Genomic DNA, 25,727 nt, shown 5'->3' with positions numbered 1-25,727 from the left:
AGTTAATGGAGCACTTAGTACAGTTGTTGGCTTTCAGACATACCCACGTCACAACAACATTCAGTTTGTCAATATTCTCTTTGGCAAACTATCAGAAGTTAAAAGGATAGGACGCTCAACAGCACGCTTCCTTCTTTTCAAAGACATGCATGTGCGCAGAGAACTATTTTCTCTAACTCTAGCATATGCAGTCACCATTCACAAATCATAAGGTCTTACCCTAGATAAAGCATTGATAGATATTGGTAGCACAGTGTTTTAAGAAGGCATGAGCTATGTAGCACTATCACGCTTACGTACACTTGACAGACTATTTCTAATCAACTTTGATGCAAGTAAAGTAAATGCTGATATTCCTTGCATTCTAGAATACAATAGAATATGTTCACTCTATACCCCCATCTAAAAACCTATCCTGTTCTGCAAAAAGCAAAACTTTGTTAAAGAAAACTACTTAACTCTCAAATTATGCAGGATCTCATAGCAATTCCTCCAAAGAAATTAAAAGAAGCTACTACTTCATCAAGAACCACAACCAAAGAAGAATGTACTGCACAAACACAGTCAACTACCTCTTCAAAGAAAGAACACACACGCCGAACAAATGACTTGGACACAGAACTGTCAGGTCCATTCAAATTTTCAAATACAACTGGTGTAAATTGCTACGCAAATGCAGCACTCAATATTCTATTCCAATTGCCACCAATTATTGACAACATTTACTTACGCGGGACAGACCAATTGTGTTTGCAAATGTTAGTACTTCATAGAAATGCAACCAACAATCATGACAACGCTTACAGTGTTTCTGGAATAAGGCGGGCATTGGACTACTGTGCTGGAATAGTCAAATTCACTATAAACAGACAAGAATATCCACATGAAATTCTACTGTACTTACTACAAGTACTAGAAAACAAAAGCGTACCTATAAATGAAATCTTCCAGATTTCACGCATGTGGAAACATACATGCACTCTTTGCAGCCATGTCGCACAAGAAGAAGTTCCTAATGAACGCTTTGTATATTTATCCATACCTAACTGTGAATCCATTCCATTTCAGCAACTTGTACAAAATGCAAACCATAGCAGATTATGTACCACCTGCAATTCAGATAATCTCTCTATTTTACAAATACAGACACATAGTAAATATGTAATAGTATTGCTTTTACGTTACAATGCAGATGGTACTAAGAACAACAGTAAGTTGACTGGATACACACATGGTCAAGGATCACTTGGTAAGAAACACCTTTACAACAATATATATAATCTACCACGCAGGAGCCACAACCAATGCAGATCAGTACACTGTATATATAAAAAAGAATTTTGGATGGTTCGAATGCAATGATACTACCATTACTGTAAAACAGAGATTACCAGCAAATCTTGTGAATGCTTACTTAATATTCTTAAAACCAAAATTTAATACGTAATCTGTGTATGAACATAAACAAAACTTCAACTTCACAGTTAGGATACGCCAACAGGTATCTAACTCTCCCAAGATTAGTCAACAAGCAAACAGATGAATGAATAGCACTAAAATAAAACAAGAAGTAAACAGTTAGAATACACCAACAGGTATCTAACTGCCCCAAAAGTCTGCAACAAGCCAACAGATAGATAAATACCACTAAATAGAAAAACAAATAAACAAATAGAATACACCAACTGCTATCTGCAACAATACTACCACCAATTCCAAATCAAAAACCATACACCTATTCATTTCCTCCTACTGAAATCAATGAAAGAAATATATTGTACCACCATTTATTTTTAATCCAGCATGGAATTTATTTTCCCACAGACCCAATGATTTAATGAACAAACACAGGAACTGAGCAAATTGCAGAGTTTTAACTATAGTACTTCTAAAGTACTAACTATGGGGGTCGAAAAAATTCAGAAATGACTACTATGCAATGCAATGCTCATTATAAACTACCTACATCAACATGTATTTTTTTTTAAAAATCTGCTCCAACTACCATGTCATGAAAAAACAACAAAAAGTGGAACAGTAAGTATATAATGATTGAACTCACAAACAGCACAGCATAACACACCCATTCAAGCAAACACTTGACCATAGACCACAATCCAAAATGTTTGCTTCCATGGGTATCTTATGTTGCAATGCTTGTTGCCAAACACTGCAATCTTTACTGCATGGCCTGGCCAAAACTCAGCATACAACCTCAACAATGGAAACAGTAAGCATACAATAATTAGACTCACAAACACTGCAACATTACACAGTCATGCAAACGAACACCTCACCAATAAATACAACCCAAAATGCCTACAGTCTTCAATACCAACAAACTGAACACAATCCAACAAACAAACTAACACACATCATCTCACTATCCTATAAACACTATTACACTACTGCCAATCAATACTCACATTTTTGAAAACATATCCCCTAAGCAGCCCACATATCACAACCAAAATGTTTGGTAGCATTGTAGAGTGATTACACATTACAGCATTACACACCCATATGAGACAACACCTACAAATTGACCATAACCTGAACACATAACACATCCACCTCACAACCTATCCACTTCAATTAACATTCTAAAATGATCATTACAACCAACGCACAAACTCTTAAATACATACCCTCTTCACCCAATGCTCTACTAACGACCCAAAACCAACATCATAGAAAAGTAAAATAGCCAGTAGCGCGCCCAGTGTTTAGTATGTCCGCGGCCTTCTCCCACCTAAACAAATACATCATTTGACCCATCTCTTTCTCCACCACCCTATCCAAGCACTCCTACACACCAATGCACTCCCCAAAATTGGATTTATGGTTACTTCCACGCCGCGGATGTCTGCGGATGCAATATGGCAGGCACATCGAATGAATGTGATGCACCTCAGGCTTCACCCCAACCAATCAGCAAACATGTCATATGTCTGCGGACACGACGCAAGCCGATTATCCAATCGGTGTCCTGTCCGCAGAGCGAACAGGGAAGTGTGTCCACTAATTTTTTTACAACTACTTTTTCGTGATTTTTTAAAAAAGTAGTGGATGGATTTTCACCAAATTTACAAAAGCACATTTTTGGGACCAAGCCGCCGCTCCTGCCACAAATTTGGTGAAAATCCATCCAGCAGTTTGGGCTGTAGGCGTGCGCAACATTTTCTCTCCATTCAATCTATGGGAAAAAAATACATTCAGGGACCCCCCTCTAACTTTGCCTCCCCTTAATCAAACCTTGCGAAACTTAGTAAAAATAATTCAGAGTGGGCCATGTATTCCTTTTCCAACGTTTGGTGAGGATTCCTCCAGGGGGAGCAAAGTTATAAGCCGCCCAAAAAGTGATCTTCCTATGGGTTTAGCAACTTAACCATAACTACATGGCCAATCAAACCGCACCAAACTTTGCAAAAATAATTCAGAGTGGGCCATATAATTTTTTTGCAAAATTTGGTGAGGATTCCTCCAGGGGGAGCGAAGTTATAAGCCGTCCAAAAAGTGCTCTTCCTATGGGTTTAGCAACTACATAACCATAACCATAACTACATTGCCGCTATTGCAGGCCATGTAATACAGCCATTGTAAAATTCTTCAAAAACACTTGATTTTCTCCAGTATCACACAAGTAGGGTATCAGAGAAAGGTTACTTGGATAATTAGCATGTGTAGGCAGATATTAACTTCAAATGGTTTCCCTATATGTGTGTTTGTGAATTAATAAGCTATGTGTAGGTTATTTAAATATAGGCAAGAACAAATTGCATCTGCCTACTACCAATTTTAGTTAGGAAAAGAATACTCTCAGGTATTGTGCTCTCTTCTGTTAAACACATGTGCGTGCAGTCTTCTCAGAATATGTGTGTGCAGCTTTCAATAAACATGTGTGTGCAACTTTCAATCTATGTATGGGCTCAACTTCAAGCTACATATGTGTGTGTACAGTTTCAAGCTATTCCTGTTCATTTGCCTCCAGATCTACACATTTTGGGCAGAGGATGTACTATTCTCTAATAAAAGGTATAATCTTAGAGCACCTTTGCCCTTTCACATTACACTTTACACATTGGTCTACCGGTGCATTTTAAGACAAGGAATTGCATGGGTTTTAAACTTTGCACACATGTCTGTGAATAGAATGTATTCTTTGCGCTATTTTCAGTTGTGCAAATATTGTAGGACTCAATGTGGCAGCAATTTCAAAGGATACTTAAGCAGCCAATAATGTTTCATGAAGGCACTATGGTCTGCATGATCCTATGCTGGTTTGAGCCACGGATTCCATCTTAAATGGTGTTTAATTTTAGAAAAAAGAAACTGCATTTAAGTTTGGCCAAAATTCTGTCCGTTTTAAACTATGCTTCCCAATAAAGCACTTGGTACCTGTAACTTAGCATCCCCTAGGATCCCTGCTCTATATTCCCAGGATGTACCGTGGACAGCACTATGGGGCTATGTGGAGTTACAGTCAACAGATACAGTTACATCAGGGTTTTCTCACTTCGCTTAACATCCTTCACTTAACTGGATGATGACTGTATTTTGCAAACTGCTGCTAGCACGTTTGTTGCGTACCATTGCCTACATTGAGATTGTTTTGAACATTTATGAGTATATAGGGCTTTCCCTTCGATGAGTATATTCCTTCTGATGAGTATATACCTGAGAATGAGTAGTTTTGATGTCCACAATTATGACAGACTCACAGTCACATAAATTAGACAGTCACATGAAGCGTGCATGAATGACGCCACCAACAGCCCTGTGCTGTAATGCTTAATGCAGCTTGAGCCTATGGGTTTGACCTTGTGTCTCCCCTTTTCTATAGGAGATGGGGGTGAATGATGAAACTGGATCTGCAGATTTTTTACTGAGTAATACCCAAGTTCTAATTATTGGGTCCTGAAGCAGACGACCTGAGCAGTACTAGTCGAATCCTAGAATAGTGTTGGGATACATGACTCTGAACTAGCCAGCTTTTGCTCATGGTAACAGGGCATCCACAAGCCTTTTATTTTTGATCCCCATGTGGGGGTCTTGGTTTTAATATCCACAAGTGACCCATAAATACGTACTGAGAACAGACTGCCAAGTTGGTTGATAAATATATGTTAAATTCCCCTAGGCAATGTGGCTCTTGCACCTAATCAATGGCACCTAATCAATGTTATAATTGGCCACCCTGGTTGGGCCACTTCCTGATTGGATTTTTATTGAGCAATCGTATGATGCCATATTGTTAAGGAGGGACAGTGTTCTCTTCCTTTCCCTTTTAGATAGGCGGTGCTTCACCGTCAACCAAGGATTAGCACTTCCTGACAGGCTCAGGGTGTGCTTCCGATGAGGGACAGTGGTAGTGTTCTCCAATCCCCCTTTTTTTGGGCTGTAAAATCAGAGAACGCTTTCCCTTCCTTTTATGTGTGTGAAATAACGTTCATCGGGACATGCCTCAGCCGCATGCCTCACCCGACCTGCCCCCAACTCCTTCCCACCCTAGTGGTGCTCAAGTGCTCATCTTGGTCCAGAGTTCAATCTTCTTTCTTATATTCCATCATTTAGGTTTGTAACCACTCTTTCCAACGTAGACATTTAACTAATACACAGAATTTTGAGGCCACTGGCAATCAGGGTTGCTGGTACATTTATATGTGACTGCAGCTGATGTACGGCTAACTGGCAATAAGCAGCCCCACTATCAGCTGCTGACACTGCAGCGGGGCCGCGGTGCTGGGAATCAGGGCTGAGTCCAGACTTACTATCAATACACCTCTGTACAAAGGATGACATCTACAGACTGTTCAGGTTGGTGGATGTCAGCAGGTGTGCACTCGGCTACTGTGAGTCTAGACACTTTGAGAATATTCTAGTGACTTGATTTGGTGCAGCAGGTGCATCTGAGAATGATGATGGGTTTATGGTTCTATGGACAGGCTCACCCAGACCCATTCCTGAAGCAATGCACTGTGCTTTCCCAGGGCTATCCAAGGCCACGTGAGCTCATCTTCTTTGCTAACCTTCCTTTCCTGACAGCGCATATTTTCTTATAAAAGGTCCATATTTAGGGGGTGGGTCTAAGTTGCTGCTGGAAAGCTTGAAGGCCAGATGCTATAGGTTTTTCGATTTCATTGCAATGCTCTTCCTACAGTTTATAGATCATGTTTTCAGTCTCACCTCCACTGATGACAAAGCAATTCCTGATTTTGGCAAAGGCACCTGGCAGGGGCGTTGCTAGGGGGGGGGTAAAGGGGCTATAGCCCCTGGTCTTTTGGTTGTAGCCCCGGATAGAATCTCAGGAGCTACAGCCAAAAGACTAGCTAGCCCCCAGTCCCAACAGTTCCGACATCAGCGTAGCCCCGGGTCTTTTCCAGACCTAGCAACTCCCCTGGCACCTGGCAAGGTGTACTATAACTGAGGATTGTAACTTTTAACTGACACTCGCATTCTATCACACTTGATTCTTGTAAATTAAGAATGATCCAATCTCTTGATATATTAGTAGGTACCCCAATAGGCGTTCAGATTCAATCAAAAGTGACCATTAGAGATTTGCAAACACTATTCAGTAAGTTAACATGCGAGTATTGCATATATTCTTATATTTACCAATATTGATAATGTTCGCATGTCATGAGAAAAATACTGATACCTATGTATTTTTGAATGGGAGGATTGTAGTGTAGGCAAGCGTGCATAGCAGCATCAGTACAGTATGGAGATTGCGCATGAACCAATGGCATAGATTGAGCACTGTTTTTATATGAGAGATTGTGTACAAGTATTCACAATCACATTAGAAACTATGTAGTCTATATATTAATTAAAGGTACAGTTTGAGCAGCAACAGCTGTTCCGCGTTGTCACTCGGACACAGCGTGTTCGCGGCATGGCCACAGGATTTGTTCTTTGGATTCTGTGTAACGTCACCAAGTTAATTTGTGAAATAATACAGTCACCACAGGCAAGCTGAGAGAATGGTTATGAGGAAAGAAAGATGTAATATTATTATTTAACTAACCATGTTTTTCTTATTGTTTTGTTCCTCCATGTATGTCTCTACATGTCACTTTTGGAGTTACTTTACTTCTACATTCTTATCTCTTGTCTCATTGTATAATTTGATTAGGAACTGGGTTTGATTTATCATCATTTATTCACCTGCTATTGTTTTTTTTTTAATGGGGTTTATACTTTTATTGCAAATGTTTCTTTTCAATTACCTTTTACTGACAGCACCAAAGTTTTGATCGTGTTATAATTCAACATTTTATTTGAGATTTTGAAATTGAAGAGCCCTGAGGAAGAACCCGTTGGCTTGAAATACATGTTGGCTCATGTTTATGTGTACATTGCATTGCCATATGCAACACATATTCTTTTGAATATGGCTCAAACTTATTTACAAATTGTATTGTTATATCTAACACAAACTCTGTGAATATAGATAAAACAAAATGGTAACCACCCATATGTGTTGACACATTGGTTACTTTTCAAACCCTGCATGTACTTCATTGTTTGAGTAGTGAGCTTAGGGAACCTAGTAACCTTTTTTGGTTCTAAATTCTTGTTGAGGGAGAGAACTTCCAGTGAGAGCACCTTATTCAAAGATGCTTTTGTTGGCATGGGTGTACTTTAAAAAAATAAAAAAACGTTATTAATGAGTTTTCAAGTTACAATTGTAGCCTTAGTTTGAGTGACTCCTTTGGTCTCCATCCAGCCACCCACCCCTCCTTCTCGTGCTTTCCCTCCCATTCCATTCCACCAGCCGCATCTTGTGGCCTGCCATGTGCGTGCGCGTAAATGTGTGTACATAATTATGAAATGTGCTTGTGAAGAGTGAGCTTGTTTATATGTGAGCTGATGCGTGTGTGGGTATGTGACCTGTGCTGATGATCAAGTGCGTGGGTATAAGTGTGATGATGCATGGGTGCAAGTAAGAAATGTGCTTGTGAACGGATGTCTGCCCATGGGTCTGCTGCATAAGTGAGTTCTAGTATGTCTGCATGTATGTGGGTGTATGTCCTTTGGTGAATTAAAATTGCAACACTAAACTTGAATGATTTTGCCATGTTTGTCCCTATCAGGTGCCAGATCTGTCATGTGATTACGTGAGGGTCCCTTTACTCTGCTTGATTGTTTGTTTGTTGGTTTATTTATATAGCGCGCAAACCCCTGAGGTATCAAGGCGCTTACCTTAAGAGATTGGTTTCAGTGCTTCAGGTTACTAAAAAATAAAAAATAAACGTTAGAGGCATGAGCCTAGAACTGTGTTCATAATGGTAAAGACCCCTTAAGGGTTTTCAGGTGCTCCACACCGTCTCCGCCTGGGCCTTCACGCAGCACTCGTCTGACTAGCAGGGGAGCACCTGTGAACACTGCCACCCCCAGGTGGCCAACAGCTATGCTGCGGACCCCGGCACATTAAATGGATGACGCTCCTCACAGCCGCGGAGCACCCAATATGTTTAGCACTCCTGGACTGTTTAGACATTAAAGGGGCCACCCCCTTGACAGGTGGCCTACCAGAACTCCCTGGGCCACACCTGGCAGACATGGCGCAGGTTGAATAGTGGTGTGGGGCCCCCACTGCTGAAGACAACGCTGGGCTGCCTCTGACATGCGTAGCCCGGTCAAATTAGAATAAAAGGCTTTGGGGCCCATACACACTGTTGCTTCTACTGCTTAGTTTGATTTGTACATATTGTCTTGTGTTTTTGCCTTTTTTTAAAGAAATGTTTTAAAACCCTGCTGGTGTACAAGAGGAAAAGTGAAAGTATAACAACTAAACATAACTGTACGCCAGCATTCCTTTGTCTGCCTTTCCTTTTGTGTGCCAGATACTATAACCTTGTGTCTTTCTCCCTTAGTGGTATTTGGGGATACTGCCCTAGCTTTCTAAATTTCCCTACATTCATTACCTTCACAATGGGGCTCACCGGAGTGGTCTTGAATACAGGATAGTGAGGTTTGGAGACAGGTAAGAGGTGGGTCAAGTTATGAATAAGGCATAAGACATGTATTGTGTGCCCCCATACACCTGTCTCCCAATAAGGTGCTTAATGCATCCCCTTTCTACAGAAAGACTTTGGCTAATTCATTTTCAATGAACGTTTCCAGGTATTGCATTACTTATTTAATTATGCCATGCCCCCAATTTCAAAAAAATATTTTGACATAATATCTTAAGCCACATAGTCACAAGGTTAACATCACTCCTGAGATTGATTGGATGATTGCGGAATATAATAAACTATGAACACAGCCTGATTATTTCGAAGCACCTTACCTGTGGATACTTGTAAAGTTTGACAAGTTGAGCTATTTCGTAAGATGTTACTGATGAAATGTCTCCAATGAAACCAGCCAATATACTTTTTCTGTGACAGCTGTAGTTTGGAACAGGTTCTCCTTTGTTTGAGAGTATGCTCAGAGTGCCCAGAATACTACTAGTGACACTGGAGCAGGAGTCATATATTTCATAACCCAATGTGATGTTTGGTAAGATTTCAGGGTTGTGGTTGATCTCCTTTGTGGCAAAGACCAAAGCCATGAGGTGCCGGAAATAACGGAAGGATGGTCTGAAAGTTACAAGATTAGATATGTTGAATAAGTTAAAGAGGACACATATCCAGTCAGTTCAGTTTAGCTAGTAGCAGGCGGTGGGACACGCCATCATAGCAAGCATGCACAAGAAGTTCATCAACAAAAGTGCTCTTCACTGGGTATTGTCTCTATAGCATCCTAATCAGGAGATTTCACCCATACATTTTGCAGTCTTGTCTCACCAATCTTCATAAGTGAAATGTGCCCAATTTACTGAACCTTCTGTATATCAGAGGCCTTCTCCTCATTAATTAACAAAAATATAGCATGCGAAAATGTAGTCAACAAAAAGGTGTTTTATAAAATGCAGTCGTTCCAAACAAGCACTGCAAAGTGTGGAAATGTTGCCAGTAATAATGTCGCCCAAAAAGCTATTTTTAAATAAACAAAGGTATTGGGCTGTAACCCTAGCGATGAAAGAAACCTCTATTAAATCCTCCAAAATCACCCTAACTCCATTTCCTAACTCTAACGCCTTCTCCTCATTAATTAACAGGGCCCGAACATGATGTATTTATGAGCACTATGAAGTGGAATGAGGTTTAGTGAAGATGTATGTATGTGTGTGACAAATTACCCATGGATGGTAATGGTGCTATGCAATGTAGTTATAGAGATAGATGATATGGTATGTATCATTGTGTAAGATGTTAAAATCCGTTTCTTAGGGAAAATTTGTGTGCACGAATGAATGTGTAATAAAATCTGTGTACGTGTCTCTGTTGAGTGTTGTATGACTGAGCAAGGGTGCTTGGGAAAGAGAGAGGGTGTGCTATTTCTGACTTATGTGTTTATCTCTGAGCAGGTGTATGATGTCAGAGTGGGTGTGACGTCATTGATAGAATCTGTACTGCTATTGATGGTAGAATGCCCTAATCAGTGTTCCAGACTAGTCAGTTGTAAAGATGGGACCTGGGTGTTGGGCACCAGTAGGTCCTCCATGTAATATATAATGGACTTACTGAGAAACCTAAATAACTTGAATACAATGTTCTTAAAGACTTACCTGAGTGATGATGGAGTATGCTTTACAACAATATTGCCCATAAATGAAGTACTAGAATCTTCTACATATTTTTTATTGAAAGTCCTTTGATGAAAAACATGATTTTCTTGGGAGGCTGAGCAATATTTCGATCCGTTTTCAGGGACAATGAGTCTTCTTGCACATCTCAATAGTTTGTATGATGACAGATCACCAGACTTTGAGACAGGACCCATACTGAGGCAAAAAGGAAAGCAGTCTCACAACATGTACTGAGCAACATGCCAGGAGACACTCCTCCCCTTCGTTGCGCCCCACGTCAGGTCATCTGGTGATTCAACAGATACAGCGGTTGCTTTGGTTCTATGCGAAAATGTCCCCAAAAAAATATAGCATGCGAAAATGTAGTCAGCAAAAAGGTGTTTTATAAAATGCAGTCGTTCCAAACAAGCATTGCAAAGTGTGGAAATGTTGCTAGTAATAATGTCGCCGAAAAAGCTATTTTTAAATAAACAAAAGTACTGGGCTGTAACCCTAGCGATGACAGAAACCTCTACTAAATCCTCCACAAAACTCCATTTCTAAACCCTCTGCTAACTCTAATTGCAGCCCTTATTTGCCCTAAACTCTCACAGAACACTAATCCTTCAGTGTGCTAAAGCATTCTATGTGATTGTTACTCAATTGAAAATGAACCTAACTCCAACCCCATTACCAGCTCGCCATAAATTACATAGTCTCCTGCCCTAATCCCGGGCCTATCCCAAACCCTTGCTCTAATCTTAACTGCAACTCTAACACTAATGCCTACTTTATCCTAACCCCAATCCAATGCCAACATCACCAGCCATCTCCAACCTCCGTACCCAATCCATTAATCTATTAGTCCTAGCCTTACCTTAACCACCACCGTAACACTTACCCAGGCGTTTTATCTACCCTAATGACAAACCAATCCCCAACCTTACCAGTCCTACAGCAACCACTCTGACCTTAGATCACCATCAAAAGCTCACAACACGCTCCTTAACCCTAACACTTACCTTAGCAGCACTGCATTTTTTCTTGGCTACTTTCAGCTGCATTTTTTGACTACGGAGGTATTTTCATAATGACGTTTTAACTGACTACATTTTTGTTGGCAACATTTTCACTGGATACGGTTGCCTTTATATAAAACCTACATGGACGCAAAAGGTCCCTTGCGTACAAGCAAGACAGAAGAAAATAATGTTAAGCTCTTTATGGTTTAGGGACAGTGAGTCTTTTCAGGACTAAACCCTGATCCAAAACTGCAAGATGTTACTGATAGCAATGTGCATATGTGAGACGTAGGAAGACCTGCAAAATGGTCAAATAATAAGGAGAACATAGGCTTACAGAAAATCCACATCTATACAAGACATGGAGCTGCCAATGAACTTGTGGGTGAGTTTGTGACTGGGTGGAGAGAGTTAACAGCAATATGTGAGTTTGGAACAATGCAGAAAGTGCAAGACAAATGTATACATGAAAAGGAAATAGATAAGGCAATATACAATAGGCTGACTATCAGAAGAGGCTAATGCACGATCTGGCCATTTACAAAGTACATATTAAGTGTGAGAAAGAAAGAAGAAAGCACAATGAGAATAGGGTACAAACACATTGATGACCAATGCAGTTAAAATGTCACAGGTGTAGAAGTTCAAACACTTAGCAAACAATCGACACAGCCTAGCAGGAAAAAAAGAATGCAGCACTTGTGAGAAAATGGGTCACATTGCCAAGGTCTGTTGCCAAAAGGAGCGTGGAGTGGCTACCAATAATAGCGTGGACAGTAATTTGAGAGAAAGCTCCTCATATGTTAATGTTAATGTTAAAGGTTTTTATATAGCGCACCATCACCAATGGAGTTGGTCTCCAGGCGCTCAGGCGGATCTGTAAACAAAGGTGGACAGGGTGGGTTAGTGGGTGAAGAGGGCGTAGGAAAGTGAGAGGTGGTGTACAGTTGGCAGCTTCAGTTCGGTTTTCACTGTGCGCCGAGCTTGGGGGTGCAAATAGTATCGAAGCAGGTCCTTGCGTGCTGTTGTTGCAAACTATCTTGAAGGGGCCCTTGAGGGACCCTCGCATATGGAAACAAGGCACAATCACCACACACAAACTGATACGCCAGAAACAAGGTTATATTCCCAAAAGCTAGAGTTTATTGCAAAGCAAATAGTCGCAGTTGGCCAACTGGGTCTCACGCCCGCGACGTGTGTTGCCAGACCTCGGGGGACTCAAGCGAGAGAGAAATGTACAACAGTTACATATATACAAAACAAACATCTTATAATCAGTAGTGTCACATCCAATACCATCCATAATACATTTCCTTTGAATTGGGCATGATGATTGACATTGGTGACGAGTATGTCACCTTCAAATATTCATTTAGCAACAGTTTGCAATTCTGCGAATCTACAGACGTAAGTCTTTGTTTTAAAGAACACAATGCTTCTGTTTTTACAAGCAAGCTGCGCGTAGGGGAGAGACACATTCCAGGCCTTGCTATCTCCTAGTTTCTATTTGTGCACTGGGGGAGAACTTGCTCTCCAGGGCTCAGGAAAGGGGGGCTGCAAAGAAGAGCATAATTCAAGCCCTTTAATGTCCGCTTCTAACATTTCTACTGTATTAACGAGACTGGCTGGCACCTGTGTTCTGATTACAATGCCTCGCTGCTTACTTCCAAGGATTTGTGAGGGAGGAGGCCGGGCATTTGTGTCAGGGTTGCTGCGTAAGGTTTCAACATGTCTCTCATGGCCTTGCGTTATGCACCAGTGGAGCAGAATAAGTTTTCAGCAAAGCAGTTTTAACAGAAAGCAAAAGGCAAACGTTAGAGAAAACAAAATGGCGATTTTAGTCACCTTAAAATGGCTGCACTTTAGTCAAGTTTATGGCTATATATTTCTGGTACTGAACACATGAGGTGGTTGGTCTTCGGCCAATAAAGTACAGTGCCTCACCATTGAGGGGTGTCTACTTTTTCTGGACTGACAATGTGTTGATTGTTTGTTGTTGCTGTGTGGTGAAGTCAGTGCGGTTTGCTGTGAGAGAGGTGGTTGTGTGGGTTTTGTGTGCATTAAGTAAGCAGAAATTAGAGGTTTTGGTTAGTAAGTTGTATGTCTCATCATCCCTGTAGTTTAGTTTGTGTATCAGGTAGTCATATTGGGTTGGTATATTCTCTCCCTAGGTTTGTTGATAGTCTAGTTTCTATGGTGATACTGTGGCTGGTTCAGCAAATTAATTGGCATAGTACCGCTGGTTCACTGAGCATTCTCTCTAGATCAATAGTGGTGTTTTATTATCATAAACCAGCTTCATATGACGATGATGTCTTATGACGTCATATGACGATGAATTTAGGCAACATACACAATGCCAACTTTGAGGTGCAAGTGATGTCAGTAGAATTCATAGAAACTGACAGTTTAAAGAAAAAACATACTATGTTGTTCTCCTACATATTATGTTGTGTGAAAGTAAACAGGCACAAAATCTATCCATATGAAGCATACGATCCACCCGAACCAGATACAGCATGACAATGCCTATGAGATCAGCTGGAGAAGTTGACAAACGACGGAACCATAGAGAAAGTCAGATTATCCAATTGGTTGAGTCCAGCCATTCTTTTTTTTAAAACACACTGATATGACTTTCGAAGTCGGTATGAGGCGATAATAATGGATAGCTATCCTTTACTCAGCATAAATGAAATACATGCAGGAAAAATCAAAAATCTTCTCAGAACCCGATATGCGTGACACTTGTCATCACATCAGACTAAATGGGGACTCAAAGCCACTCACAGCATCTATTACATAGCCTGGTGTCTCATATGTCCTAATCCTCCTGAAATGGGACACTTCCTATCTATCCGGAAAACAACAAGACGTTCAGATCCAAGCAACTTTCAGTCACGTGTGGCACAGACCAAGGTTCCATCCTCTCCCGAATCATCTTTACCCTCTAAATGGAACATCTGGAAGTTTTCATAAAAGATCCGAAAGTAGTCATTCATCAATATGCCAATGGCACCCACCTACCCCGCATTTCATAGGCCCCCAAGGAATCACTCACTCCCTTGAGTGTCTATCCACCATCCAAAAGGACATTTCAAACGCCTACTTAAGGTTAACTACACAAGACCAAATGTGTCCTCATCAGTCCCCCTGGTCATCAACAGGAATTCCACAAATGGCTTGACATATTGCACCTATAAGGATGCACCCCACAGCTGTCAAATATAGCCAAATCCCAAGGCATCATTGTTGAAAGCAGCCTCCCCTTCCAAAAGCACGTAGCAAAGAAAGCTCAGAATGCCTGGCCTCAGATTGCCACACTATACAAAACTGAACATTTCTTCACCCAGCATTGTTATCACATGTTTTTAAAATCTCCTGCGATGTTCCTCACTGACTTGGGAAATGCGATCTTTCTGCTGCTCCAAGCCATGCACATGGCACCTCCTCAAGCCTGATCACCATGCTCAGCCGTCCTCATTACCGGCACCCGCTAATAGGATTGATTTTCTCCCTCCCTGTGTGAGCTTTGCTGTCTCCCCTCATCACCAGTGTCCTATTAAAGCAGTCTTGAAAGGCACACCAACATAGCTGTTGGCTTAAGACTGCACCTCTGAAATGCTCTCACGCCTCCTGTAGCAAATCCATAAAAAGGTTGGTGGTCAAAGCTGGCCCGCAAAGAGTAATGTGGATGGTATTGTTGTTCCAATAACTCCCACACAACTTAAAGGATAGTTCTGGGACTTTTTTTTTATTGTCCCTACGGTTCGGCCATGCGTTTTTAAGCATAAATCGGTAGATCGTAGAAAAATTTCCTATGGACCTTACCCGACTTTTCGTCCATTAACGCACTCGAAATCAGCCGCCATTTTCTGATAATCCTATCATTTCCCCCCATCGACCTGGCTCACCTGCTTTTGCGGCACTAAATCAAATCCCCCGCCCCTGAAACAGACTTTATCAAAACATTCATATTCCCCGCCTCAATCCGTGACGTGACTGTGCTGCGTAGGCAAACGCGCCCAGGCGTCTTCTACGCGACTCCACACAGAACCCAGAAACCAACACAGATTAGCTCACAACACAGCGCGCCACAATTCGGAATATGAAACTGTACTTTTAAATCAAACCGCAAGATTGTAAATTTGGTAAAGTACATTTATTTGACATCAAATGTTTAGAGAATATTCAGCGATTTGCATTTTTATTTGCTCACGTTCCAAAAAGTTCGTTTTGAGGCACGCAATGTTCCTTTGCTGTACACAGGGTCTTAGATCATCTCACAATACAGCGCCACAATTCGGAATATGAAACTGTGGTTTAAAAGCAAACGGCAAGATTGTACATTTGGCAAAGTACATTTATTGGACATCAAATGTTTAGAGAATATTCAGCGATTTGCATTTTTCTTTGCTGTCAATCCAAAATAGTTCGTCTTGAGGCAAGCGATGTTCGTGTGCAGTACACAGGGTGTTGGATTACGATAAAATAAGCTCTTCGGTCGCACTGATAATCGCATGGCTGTTCCATCAACGAGGCACTAGGCCACCACAACGGTCTGTATGTTGCATCTAGCCATTAGTACCGCGTAAGGGCATACTTGTACTTGGCGATCGTCCCATAAAATGGTCAGGGTGGTAACGTTGTTCATGCGGAGAAGCAACTGGCGGTTATAAAAGCCATCCGCCGGTGTCTGGTACTCGTGACACATACAATAATGAAGGATGTACCTGTTTTAAAAACATAAAAAATGAAATTAGTCTCACCATCAGATCTTTATTAAAATTATTCATTTTATATATTAGGTCGGGAAATTATTTCATAGCCAGGACAGTGCAACTGGGTATTATACGTCAAGGGGGGGCTGTAGGATACTGAGACAGTCCCCCAGTGCAGGGGTTGACAGGGAGGCAGTGCAGGTGGAGAGTGGAAGGGCCCAGGACCGAGCTCGCAGACAGTGGACCAGTTGTAGCAGGGGAGAGGGAGAGAGAAAGCAGAAGCAAAGAGGAAGGTTTTGAGGTGCTTCCGTAAAAGGAGATGGTTCTCCTCAAGATAATGCGTGGTACAAAACAATATGCCACACAGAACGAACAAGTACAACTTATCCCGTCTTTAAAGCTACTGTATAGTAATTAAATTGCGGTATAAACTCATCTAAAGAGTTACTTACATTATATTTGCATTTTCCATTGTGTCTGTGCGTAGGGCAGCCCCGAAATACCACTCCTTCTATGCCGACGTTATTTCTTCTAATGAACGAACATTAAATGGCTTTCGTTTCTGAAATCATATTCATTATCGTTTACGTTATTGCACCACACCCCCAAAAAGAAGTCTTTCGCGATGGTCCTGGCCTGTCAAGGTCAAATAACAATAGAACCTTATACTGAGTTGTGGGCCATTCCGGCACCCGAGCAAAAAATCAAAGCAGCTGACCTTCACTTTGAACGAGCACACATTCCTAGTTAGCTACATTCAGTGTAAGGCCATCTCACAGGACTTGAAATTTACACTCCATCTTTGCATTTTGTCTGCATGCTTTGCAGCCCCAGAGAACCATAAATACGGAGACATTCTATATTTTTTGAAAAATGATTTATATTACTGTTTGGTTTAATTTAATGCACAAATGAACAAGGTTGGATAGACACATTGCATGTACACTGAGCAATCACTTTTATATACACAATACATAGCTACACATATTCAATGTGCCTGCGACATGAGGAGACTCGAGAGCAAAGTCACAGGTGACACCCGGGTGGTTCGCACTACTGCACGGTGAAGGGAGGGGCAAGGGTGGAGAGACACATTGCATGTACACTGAGCAATCACTTTTATTTACACATTACATAGATAAACATATTCAATGGGCCTGCAACATGAGGAGACTCGAGAGAACAGACAATCAAATTACAATCATTTAAACCGTGATGTGTATTTCTCAATGAGCTCTGCTTTAGGTGGACATGGAACAGAGGCAATGTTGGGTGGCAATGCAGTTGTCCCCTGCACAGGTTCGTTCACAACTCCATGTATGTGCCTATCTAGGACATCAACAATAAGTCTCTCAATAAACTCATATTGCATATCCTCAAACACTGGTTTGATCACCCATTGTTTACTTCTTTTAGTGAAGGCCTTATTGTAGCGAAGCGTCACTAAAGTTCCGGTCGTCCTACTTTGTTGACGGCCAACATTATGGTTATGTGTCAAGACCGCTAGAAGAGTCTGATTTATCATGCCCTCCATGCCAAAATGCAATCGTTTTGGCCTGTACTTTAGGCACATATTATGGAACACCTCCAAATCTCCTGTGTGGCAGAATTCTGTGAGTCCCCTCAAATCTCTTGTTATAGTTTTATGAAATACAATCTTTTCAATGGCTTTGTGAGTGGGTGATGAAGGAATCAACCACTTCTTCTTCCGTGCCTCCTCTGTGGACAAATGGCCATGTTCACAATTGTGGAAATGTTGGTTTGTGGTCCAGCGGTGAACGTTGCTACAGTGTAGCATTACTGACCGCCATTTTTCAAGTAGAATTTCCAACGACCCTCCACATGTTTTTGAGCTTCACCAAAGATGGTTGCTGATTGACTTGGACCACTGTGAAATACCTTGCATATCTTTTTTTTTACCTGCAGCCAACATTTTTTTATTGATTGTTTTTGCAAGATGCCATACGTCAAATTGGTGATTTATATTTTTGTACTCTTCTCTCATTGTCTTGGCAATTGAAACGTGTCTGTCCGTGGCTATCAGGTTGATCACCATTCCCCGCGATTGTAGTTCTTGCAATGATGCTACAAAGCCAACTTTCTCCATGGCCACTGAGGATGTACTTTGTGACACCTGCACGACCACCGAACTCACAATTTTCTTACTTTCCATGTCCTGAAAGTGGTAGGTGCAGTACTTGGCTGAAAATCCTGGGCTGTCGCACTGTCCATCACCGGCTAGCCTGAACCGTTTGCCCGCGAATGTACTATCAATAGAAATTTTTTCCATTCTCCAAGCTTCGCTAATGGCTGGAAATAGATAATCGGTTTGGTATTTGTAGAACTGAGTTTTCGCAATGAAATGGATTCCCACAAACTGAAAGATAGACTCTAACTTTTTAAAACTTGAACCACTAAAAAGTGCAGCCGCTGCACAAAGTAGATTGCCTGCTGGCAGTTGCCCCAGCATGGGTTGTGCAGACCATGAAAAAGGATGATATTTTGTACAGGTGGCATGTATTTTAAGGTTAGTGCCTCGAATTGCACAAGTCACATTAATCAATGGCTCCCCACATACTTCTCCACCAACCGAATGCCCACATTTCATCCGAATAATAATATCAATCAAACAACTATCGAATACAATGAATTTGGCCTCTTTCCTTATACTGTCACTCTGCATCCCAGCTGGTTCGGCCTGTAACGTTGAGGACATGTCACTCGCATGAAAGGTAGAATCTCTGATATCGTCTTCCGCTATGTTCAGTGATATTGATGGTGTTTCATTGTCGTCCACTTCATTCTCTTCCATAGCAACATCTGTTCCTTCTCCAGTGATGAGTGAATAAAACAATTTCTTCAACTTTCTCGCGTTCTTAGTTTTTGCAGGTGTGGATTCTGTGAATTGATCTCCGACTGCATCCGAACTACCAGGAGGACATTCACTAGCTCCGTTGTCAATCACTTCATATTCTTCCCATTGGCACGATGCATCTCCAGTCTCAAGTCCCTGCCAAAAGGTTTGACAAGCAACATCTCTCGTTCGCTTCACTGTCTGTGTAGATCTAGTTCGTACACCCACTCGCAACTAGAGGACAGATTGGAAAAGGGATGTTCAGTTTAAACACAACTTACAGTATTGAACTATTAACAGTGAAAAACAACATAATATAGTGACCAGGACACTAACCTTCTTTTGCTTTCTTTTCTTTGAAACTTTCTTGCCTCGAACTTCAACATCAGGACGCTGTTGCTCCGACTCGTGTGTGCATGTCTCCACTTCCTCTTGCGCAACAACGACTATATTTTCATGATAAGCACATCCATCACGCACTGACGCTCCATCGACTCCCTGAAACATAGAACTTTCATTAGTATGTATAATAATATTGAAAACACAAAATGTACTTGGGGACCAATACCCACGTACATCTCAATAGCAAAACACGAATGAACGCTTTATGTAGAACATTCAAACGACAATTATTCGCGCATTGTTGATCTAGTTAGATGGAACTGTCAAGATCCATACCTCGGGCTCCTCATAGACTTCCATTTATGATATTATTGAAGATGATGCTTCAATAACTCCCTGAAACACAGTAATTGCATTAGTATGGTTTTCTATTTTGTTAAAAAGAACATAAACTTTGTGCAGGCGTCAACGGCTCATCTAAATAGACCTGCACAAATGATCAGTTGTCTAAAATAAATAATGGATATCTAAATATGATTCGATTTGCTCGATCGTTGGAAGTGTCACCACCCAGAGATCTGCATCAACTACTAGGGGTGATGTTCTTGTAGAAGAAGCTCTGTCAACTCCCTGAAACATAGTACTTGCGTTAATAAAGAAGGAAGTATAGGGGATGTAATCACGTCATATGATTTTGCTTGATCGAACTGTCAGTATCCATACCTCGAAATGCATAAGAACATCAAGGGACGATGTAACTGTGGTGCACACTTCTGCAAGCTGTTGCGCCGACCCGTAATTGCATGCTCCCCCTTCTTCGGACTAATGCTCCATCGACTCCCTGAAACATAGGACTTTCATTAGTAATGAACACATTATTGAAAAAAGAAGACACATAGGAGGGCGACGACAGAAGGACATATCAATGGCTAAAAACGAAAGAAACATTGTGTGTAACAATCACGCTACAAGAATGCAAGATCTGATGATCGACATCGATGGAACCGTCCGGAAACGTACCTCGAGCATCTGAGTGACATCAACGGTTGTCGTCAATGCGTTGGACTCCTCAGCATCTCCCTGAAAGACAGTACTTGCATTATTTTGGATAACAATAATTATAACTGAAAACAAAGACTAGAGGACGAGTACTAGGGTGTACCATTAGGTAAAATAATTACACGATAAATTAAAACTATTGATTTACATTCCTAAAACAAGTCAGTGGCAGAATAGCTAAGTAAGATTACCCGATAGGCGCTTGAAGTGGCTGATGACTGCAATAACGACACGGATGGAGAATCTTCCGCCTTCATATTGAGTGGAAACATAAATGGGGAAATTATTGTTAGCTAATGCTACACACTACCGCAAGGCCGAGAGCTAAATCCGTAAACTTGACTCACCAGTGGAGGGATGTGGACGAATAGAGTGGGAATAGCGGTTGGGAGCAATTTTCGCCTCGCTCACGGTGTGTTCTTCTTTATTAGCAATGATGTGGAGTACATGTCTGAGCTAAAGTGCCTGCTGCAGATGCGGTATCGATCACCCCTCTTGTCCGCAAAGACTTCTAGGACTCTACTTTCAAGCTCAGACGGTGGATATCCGCAATATCGGACCCATTCTCTTATCTGATCTATTGTCTTAGGGAAAACATGCATTATAGTACCTTCAGATTTATTATGGGTCTTCGAAGGGCAACCACCAATGGAACAGGCAGGCATTGTGGAAAGTTCTGAAAAGTAAAGATCAACAATTCTCTATGAATACCAATGTGTTAAAAAATTAAATGACACATAAAAGGTTCAATGCAAGGTTCGTTTTGGTTCTTGGAACTATACACGTTATTCACATGCGGATAAGTATTTGAATAACTTTAAAAAAATAGAAAAATAATTTGACTAAACTCAGAACATGTGACTAGTTCATTGCATGTACTGTCTTGAACGAAAAGAAAACATGGATGCAATTTGATGACTACTAGCAAATAGATATAAATTAAAAAATTGGACGCAAAATGATTATGGTACATGGCCTTACCTTGACGAACAAACAGTTAGATGCAGGGATCAGAGTAGTTTCTTGTCGTAGAACAGGGAGCAGTTCACAGGTTGCAAACTGATGAGTTTGCTCGAAGTGGTCACGGAAGTTCACAGAGACGAAGAGCAGACAACCAGCACCTTCACGGGTTGACTAGCAACGCGCAAAGAAGTTCTCATTAGAAATATGAAGTGGGTTATAAAGAATTTGAAACAGGGGTGTGTTTGTGAATGAATGACGTGTATATGTCGTGGCATTATGCGGTTTGCAGGGGGGCGTCCCGCGTGAGGGGGGATGCTTGGCAGGAGACACGGGGTCTGGAGGTAGACATGGGAACAACAACCCATGCTCTATAGACCACTTTGAAGTGTACATGGTCTTTGGCACCTCTTGGCCTTTATCGCTCCCTGACAGCTCCACTTGCCAGCACAAGTACCCCGGTGCGAACTGCCTTTGATAGGGCGGGGGGTGGATTGGGGCGGTGGTCGTGCAGACAAGACACAGGAAGACTCCTGAATGGAGACACACTTATGTGGATTGCAGGGGGGCGTCCCGCGTGAGGGGGGATGCTTGGCAGGAGACACGGGGTCTGGAGGTAGACATGGGAACAACAACCCATGCTCTATAGACCACTTTGAAGTGTACATGGTATTTGGCACCTCTTGGCCTTTATCGCTCCCTGACAGCTCCACTTGCCAGCACAAGTACCCCGGTGCGAACTGCCTTTGATAGGGCGGGGGGTGGATTGGGGCGGTGGTCGTGCAGACAAGACACAGGAAGACTCCTGAATGGAGACACACTTATGTGGATTGCAGGGGGGCGTCCCGCGTGAGGGGGGATGCTTGGCAGGAGACACGGGGTCTGGAGGTAGACATGGGAACAACAACCCATGCTCTATAGACCACTTCGAAGTGTACATGGTCTTTGGCACCTCTTGGCCTTTATCGCTCCCTGACAGCTCCACTTGCCAGCACAAGTACCCCGGTGCGAACTGCCTTTGATAGGGCGGGGGGTGGATTGGGGCGGTGGTCGTGCAGACAAGACTCGTTTGCCGCAGGGCCTCACCAAGGAGAGGTCATCTAACTGCATGTAAGAGGCAGGCTGCAGGATCTAGTACATGGAAGGCAGGGGGGTGAGTTTATAAATACCTCACCCTCCCAGGAGAATATATGGGTGGCTGCTGCATATGGGTTCAACGGTTACGTGGATTGAAGGTGGGCGGCCAGCGTGAGGGAGGATGCTGGCCGGAGACATGTGGTGTGACAAGACAAGGCACAGGAAGACTATTCAATGGAGACACACTAGATTCATTTAAAAAATCAAAACAACCATTGTCAAAATATATGTTGGGTTTTATTTTAGATCTTAATTTCAATTGAACATAAATAATAAAAATTACACATTGTAAAGTTCCGGTTGCAGCACATCCAGGGAAAATCCGCGGTATTGTCCACTGTCGCTGGGGAAATGTTGTCTAATGGCAAGTACCGCACAGGCAGGTATTACTCTCCGAACGCGGTGTCCGAGCCTCCCGTGAAGCCACCAAGTGAAGCAACGATAGGCCACCAGCCTGTACCACCTGTGAAAAAGAAAGATGCAAACTGTATTAAAATGACAAAACTTTCTTATCACTGTCGATTCAGGTAAAAAATGTCATTCTGCTTTGAAAAAAATTCTATCTAGAAAATACACAATATGGAACCAATTTACATGCATTCGAATGATATGTAGATGTAATTTTATATGTGGGAGACGACCATGAAATAGTAGTGGCATCACTGACATCAAAACGAGAGTATACTTACTCGTTACTCGGATTACGCGGACGAACAGTGCCACAAAGTTCGTGCATAAGCACCATCATCATCCTCAACACGGTCCGTGAGAGGCAGGCTTCCCTGAACTCTGGCAGCTCGGTGATGCATTGCGGACTTGGCTCGCCTTCCGAAATGTAGGCCAAGCACCCGGAATTTTCACGGCAGCAGCAGTTCTCCTCCTCAGTTGGCATTAGCTCGCACCGATTGCACGTGCACCAGGTGGAGACGCCGTCCATGCGACATGGTCCAGGCTCTTCATCCGTTGACTGGTCCTCCCAACTGCCGTCCGAATCCCCATCGTTTTCGTGTGCTTGCCTTTCCAGTAGTTCCTCCTCGGTGTACTCGGGCTCGTACATATACGGCATTATTGTAGCCATTGTGTGGTAAAGAAAGTAAAATAATTTACAGAGATGGTACAGGTGTTCACAAGGCCTAGAAGCGGCGAAGGTAGCTGACCAGAGCACAGAAACGAGTCACAGAATACTCAAATTAACCCAGAGAGAGGAATGGAATCGAAAATCTGCTGCTGTGTGTTGTGAAACGGTGTGTTTATACTTATTGAGGAAAGAGGCGTCCTGCCATTTCCATGGCGACACTTCATTAGCTGAGGCACAGCGATTGTTGACACGAAACGTGCTTTGGCGTTGCGAAATGGGCGGTGCGCGTCTGCTGATGTCAGGCTCAGGGGCGGGGGATTTGATTTAGTGCCGCAAAAGCAGGTCAGCCAGGGCGATGGGGGGAAATGATAGGATTATCAGAAAATGGCGGCTGATTTCGAGTGCGTTAATGGACGAAAAGTCGGGTAAGGTCCATAGGAAAGTTTTCTACGATCTACCGATGTATGCTTAAAAACACATGGCCGAACCGTAGGGACAATAAAAAAAAGTCCCGGAACTTTCCTTTAATACACATTTTCCTACCCTTCCACTAACAGTACTGCAAAAGTGCCCACAATCGCCATGCTCGACACTGACTTCTGCACAAGGTAATGCCTCTGCTGCACTATAAACAATACAATAAAATAAATGGTACATTCCAGTTCACTCACATGGTTTTTGGCATTTCCTCCACTGCCTATGTGTTTTAACAGATGATGGACTCTATGCTGAACAAATACACATGGGTATCCTACTATCAATATGATAGCCTGATCTACGGTAGACAAGAAAAGCACAATCTAATAATAGAAACAGGTTTTAAAAAAAATGGAAAATGCAGGAATCCGTCTCAAGCACATTTTCAGAACAAGGGTAGCTCCGTACTTAAGGTATGCAGTAAAGTCAGAGGGCCTCAAACACAAATTGAATTTTCTCAAAGCTGTAGCTGAAGCACCGATACCAAGCAACAAAGAAGAGTTGCGACCATATTTAGAAATGGTTAAATACTCTTTGAATTTCTTGCCCAGATTTTCAGAGAGAATGGCTCTCACAAGGTTGTTGCTCAAAGGTTGTTTGGAATACACATGGTCAGGAGCCACGGTCAGGAGCTCTGCTTTCATCTATTCAGCATGAAGTGGGATACTTACATGGATGCAGAAGCCAGTGCATGTGGCTTGGGAGTGCCCTTGAACGAAAGACAGGGAGATTGGAAAAACATAGTGGCATTTGCATTAAAAGCGCTGACCCAGTCATTGAAGAACCACTCAACCATTGAAACGAAGATCCATGCATGTGCAAGGAGGGTGAACATTTTTGCCCATATCTATGGACTACTATTTTTTACTTTGTCACTGTTAATAAACTGTTAATCCATCTGTTGAGTCGGGCAGGTACGACGACAACAATGCAGTGGCTGGGAGAACTGACTGCATTTTCCAAAATAGGAAGAATGTGCAAGCGGATTACTTGTCCAGACTGCCCACGAAGTCAACCACTGATTACACTGTCCTGAATGAGAATTGATAATTTTTCACTGGAAGAGGTGTGCGAGGAGTGTGGAAGAGAAATGCTGTTACATGCTGAGGTATGCATTAAGAACGTGAACAAGAAAGTACATGTAACTTGAATTTAAATGGACATGGGTAGCATGTGTTCTCATAGAGACGCCATCTTGAATCAAATGCTAGTAGTCAGAAAGAAGGAATAGACACTTGGCACAGCAGATTTGTGCATCTTAGCATCTGCATCATTCAGCACATTTATATGTAACCTTGCTTATATTGTCGAAGATATGTTTATGTATTAACTGAATAATGATAAGAAAGTGTGGTCTTGAGTGTGCAGTCTTTGCAGTCTGTATTCAAACCCATTTAGAAATAAACAACGTACTTGGCACCAGACAATCTGGTTTCAGGCCAAGACACAGCAC

At 42.1% G+C, this 25,727-nt stretch overlaps 1 protein-coding gene across 1 annotated transcript in view; it reads right to left on the bottom strand.

Annotated features, from left to right (window-relative positions):
* The window catches only part of LOC138510692 (extracellular calcium-sensing receptor-like), a 238,524-nt gene extending 213,606 nt beyond the window's left edge, over nucleotides 1–24,918 (bottom strand). Inside the window, exons 1-2 of the mRNA XM_069626466.1 lie at nucleotides 24,806–24,918; nucleotides 9,302–9,593 (exon numbers count right to left, since the gene is read on the bottom strand). Of these exons, the coding sequence (XP_069482567.1) occupies nucleotides 9,302–9,593; nucleotides 24,806–24,918 (405 nt within the window). The remainder of the gene's footprint in view (nucleotides 1–9,301; nucleotides 9,594–24,805) is intronic.
* Nucleotides 24,919–25,727: the final 809 nt, after the last annotated feature.

The sequence above is a fragment of the Ambystoma mexicanum genome, chromosome 6p, assembly GCF_040938575.1.
Source record: "Ambystoma mexicanum isolate Mex_15411 chromosome 6p, UKY_AmexF1_1, whole genome shotgun sequence".
Taxonomy (NCBI): Eukaryota; Metazoa; Chordata; class Amphibia; order Caudata; family Ambystomatidae; genus Ambystoma; species Ambystoma mexicanum.
Note: the sequence above shows the minus strand (reverse complement) of the source record. Positions and strands in the feature narration are given on the sequence as shown.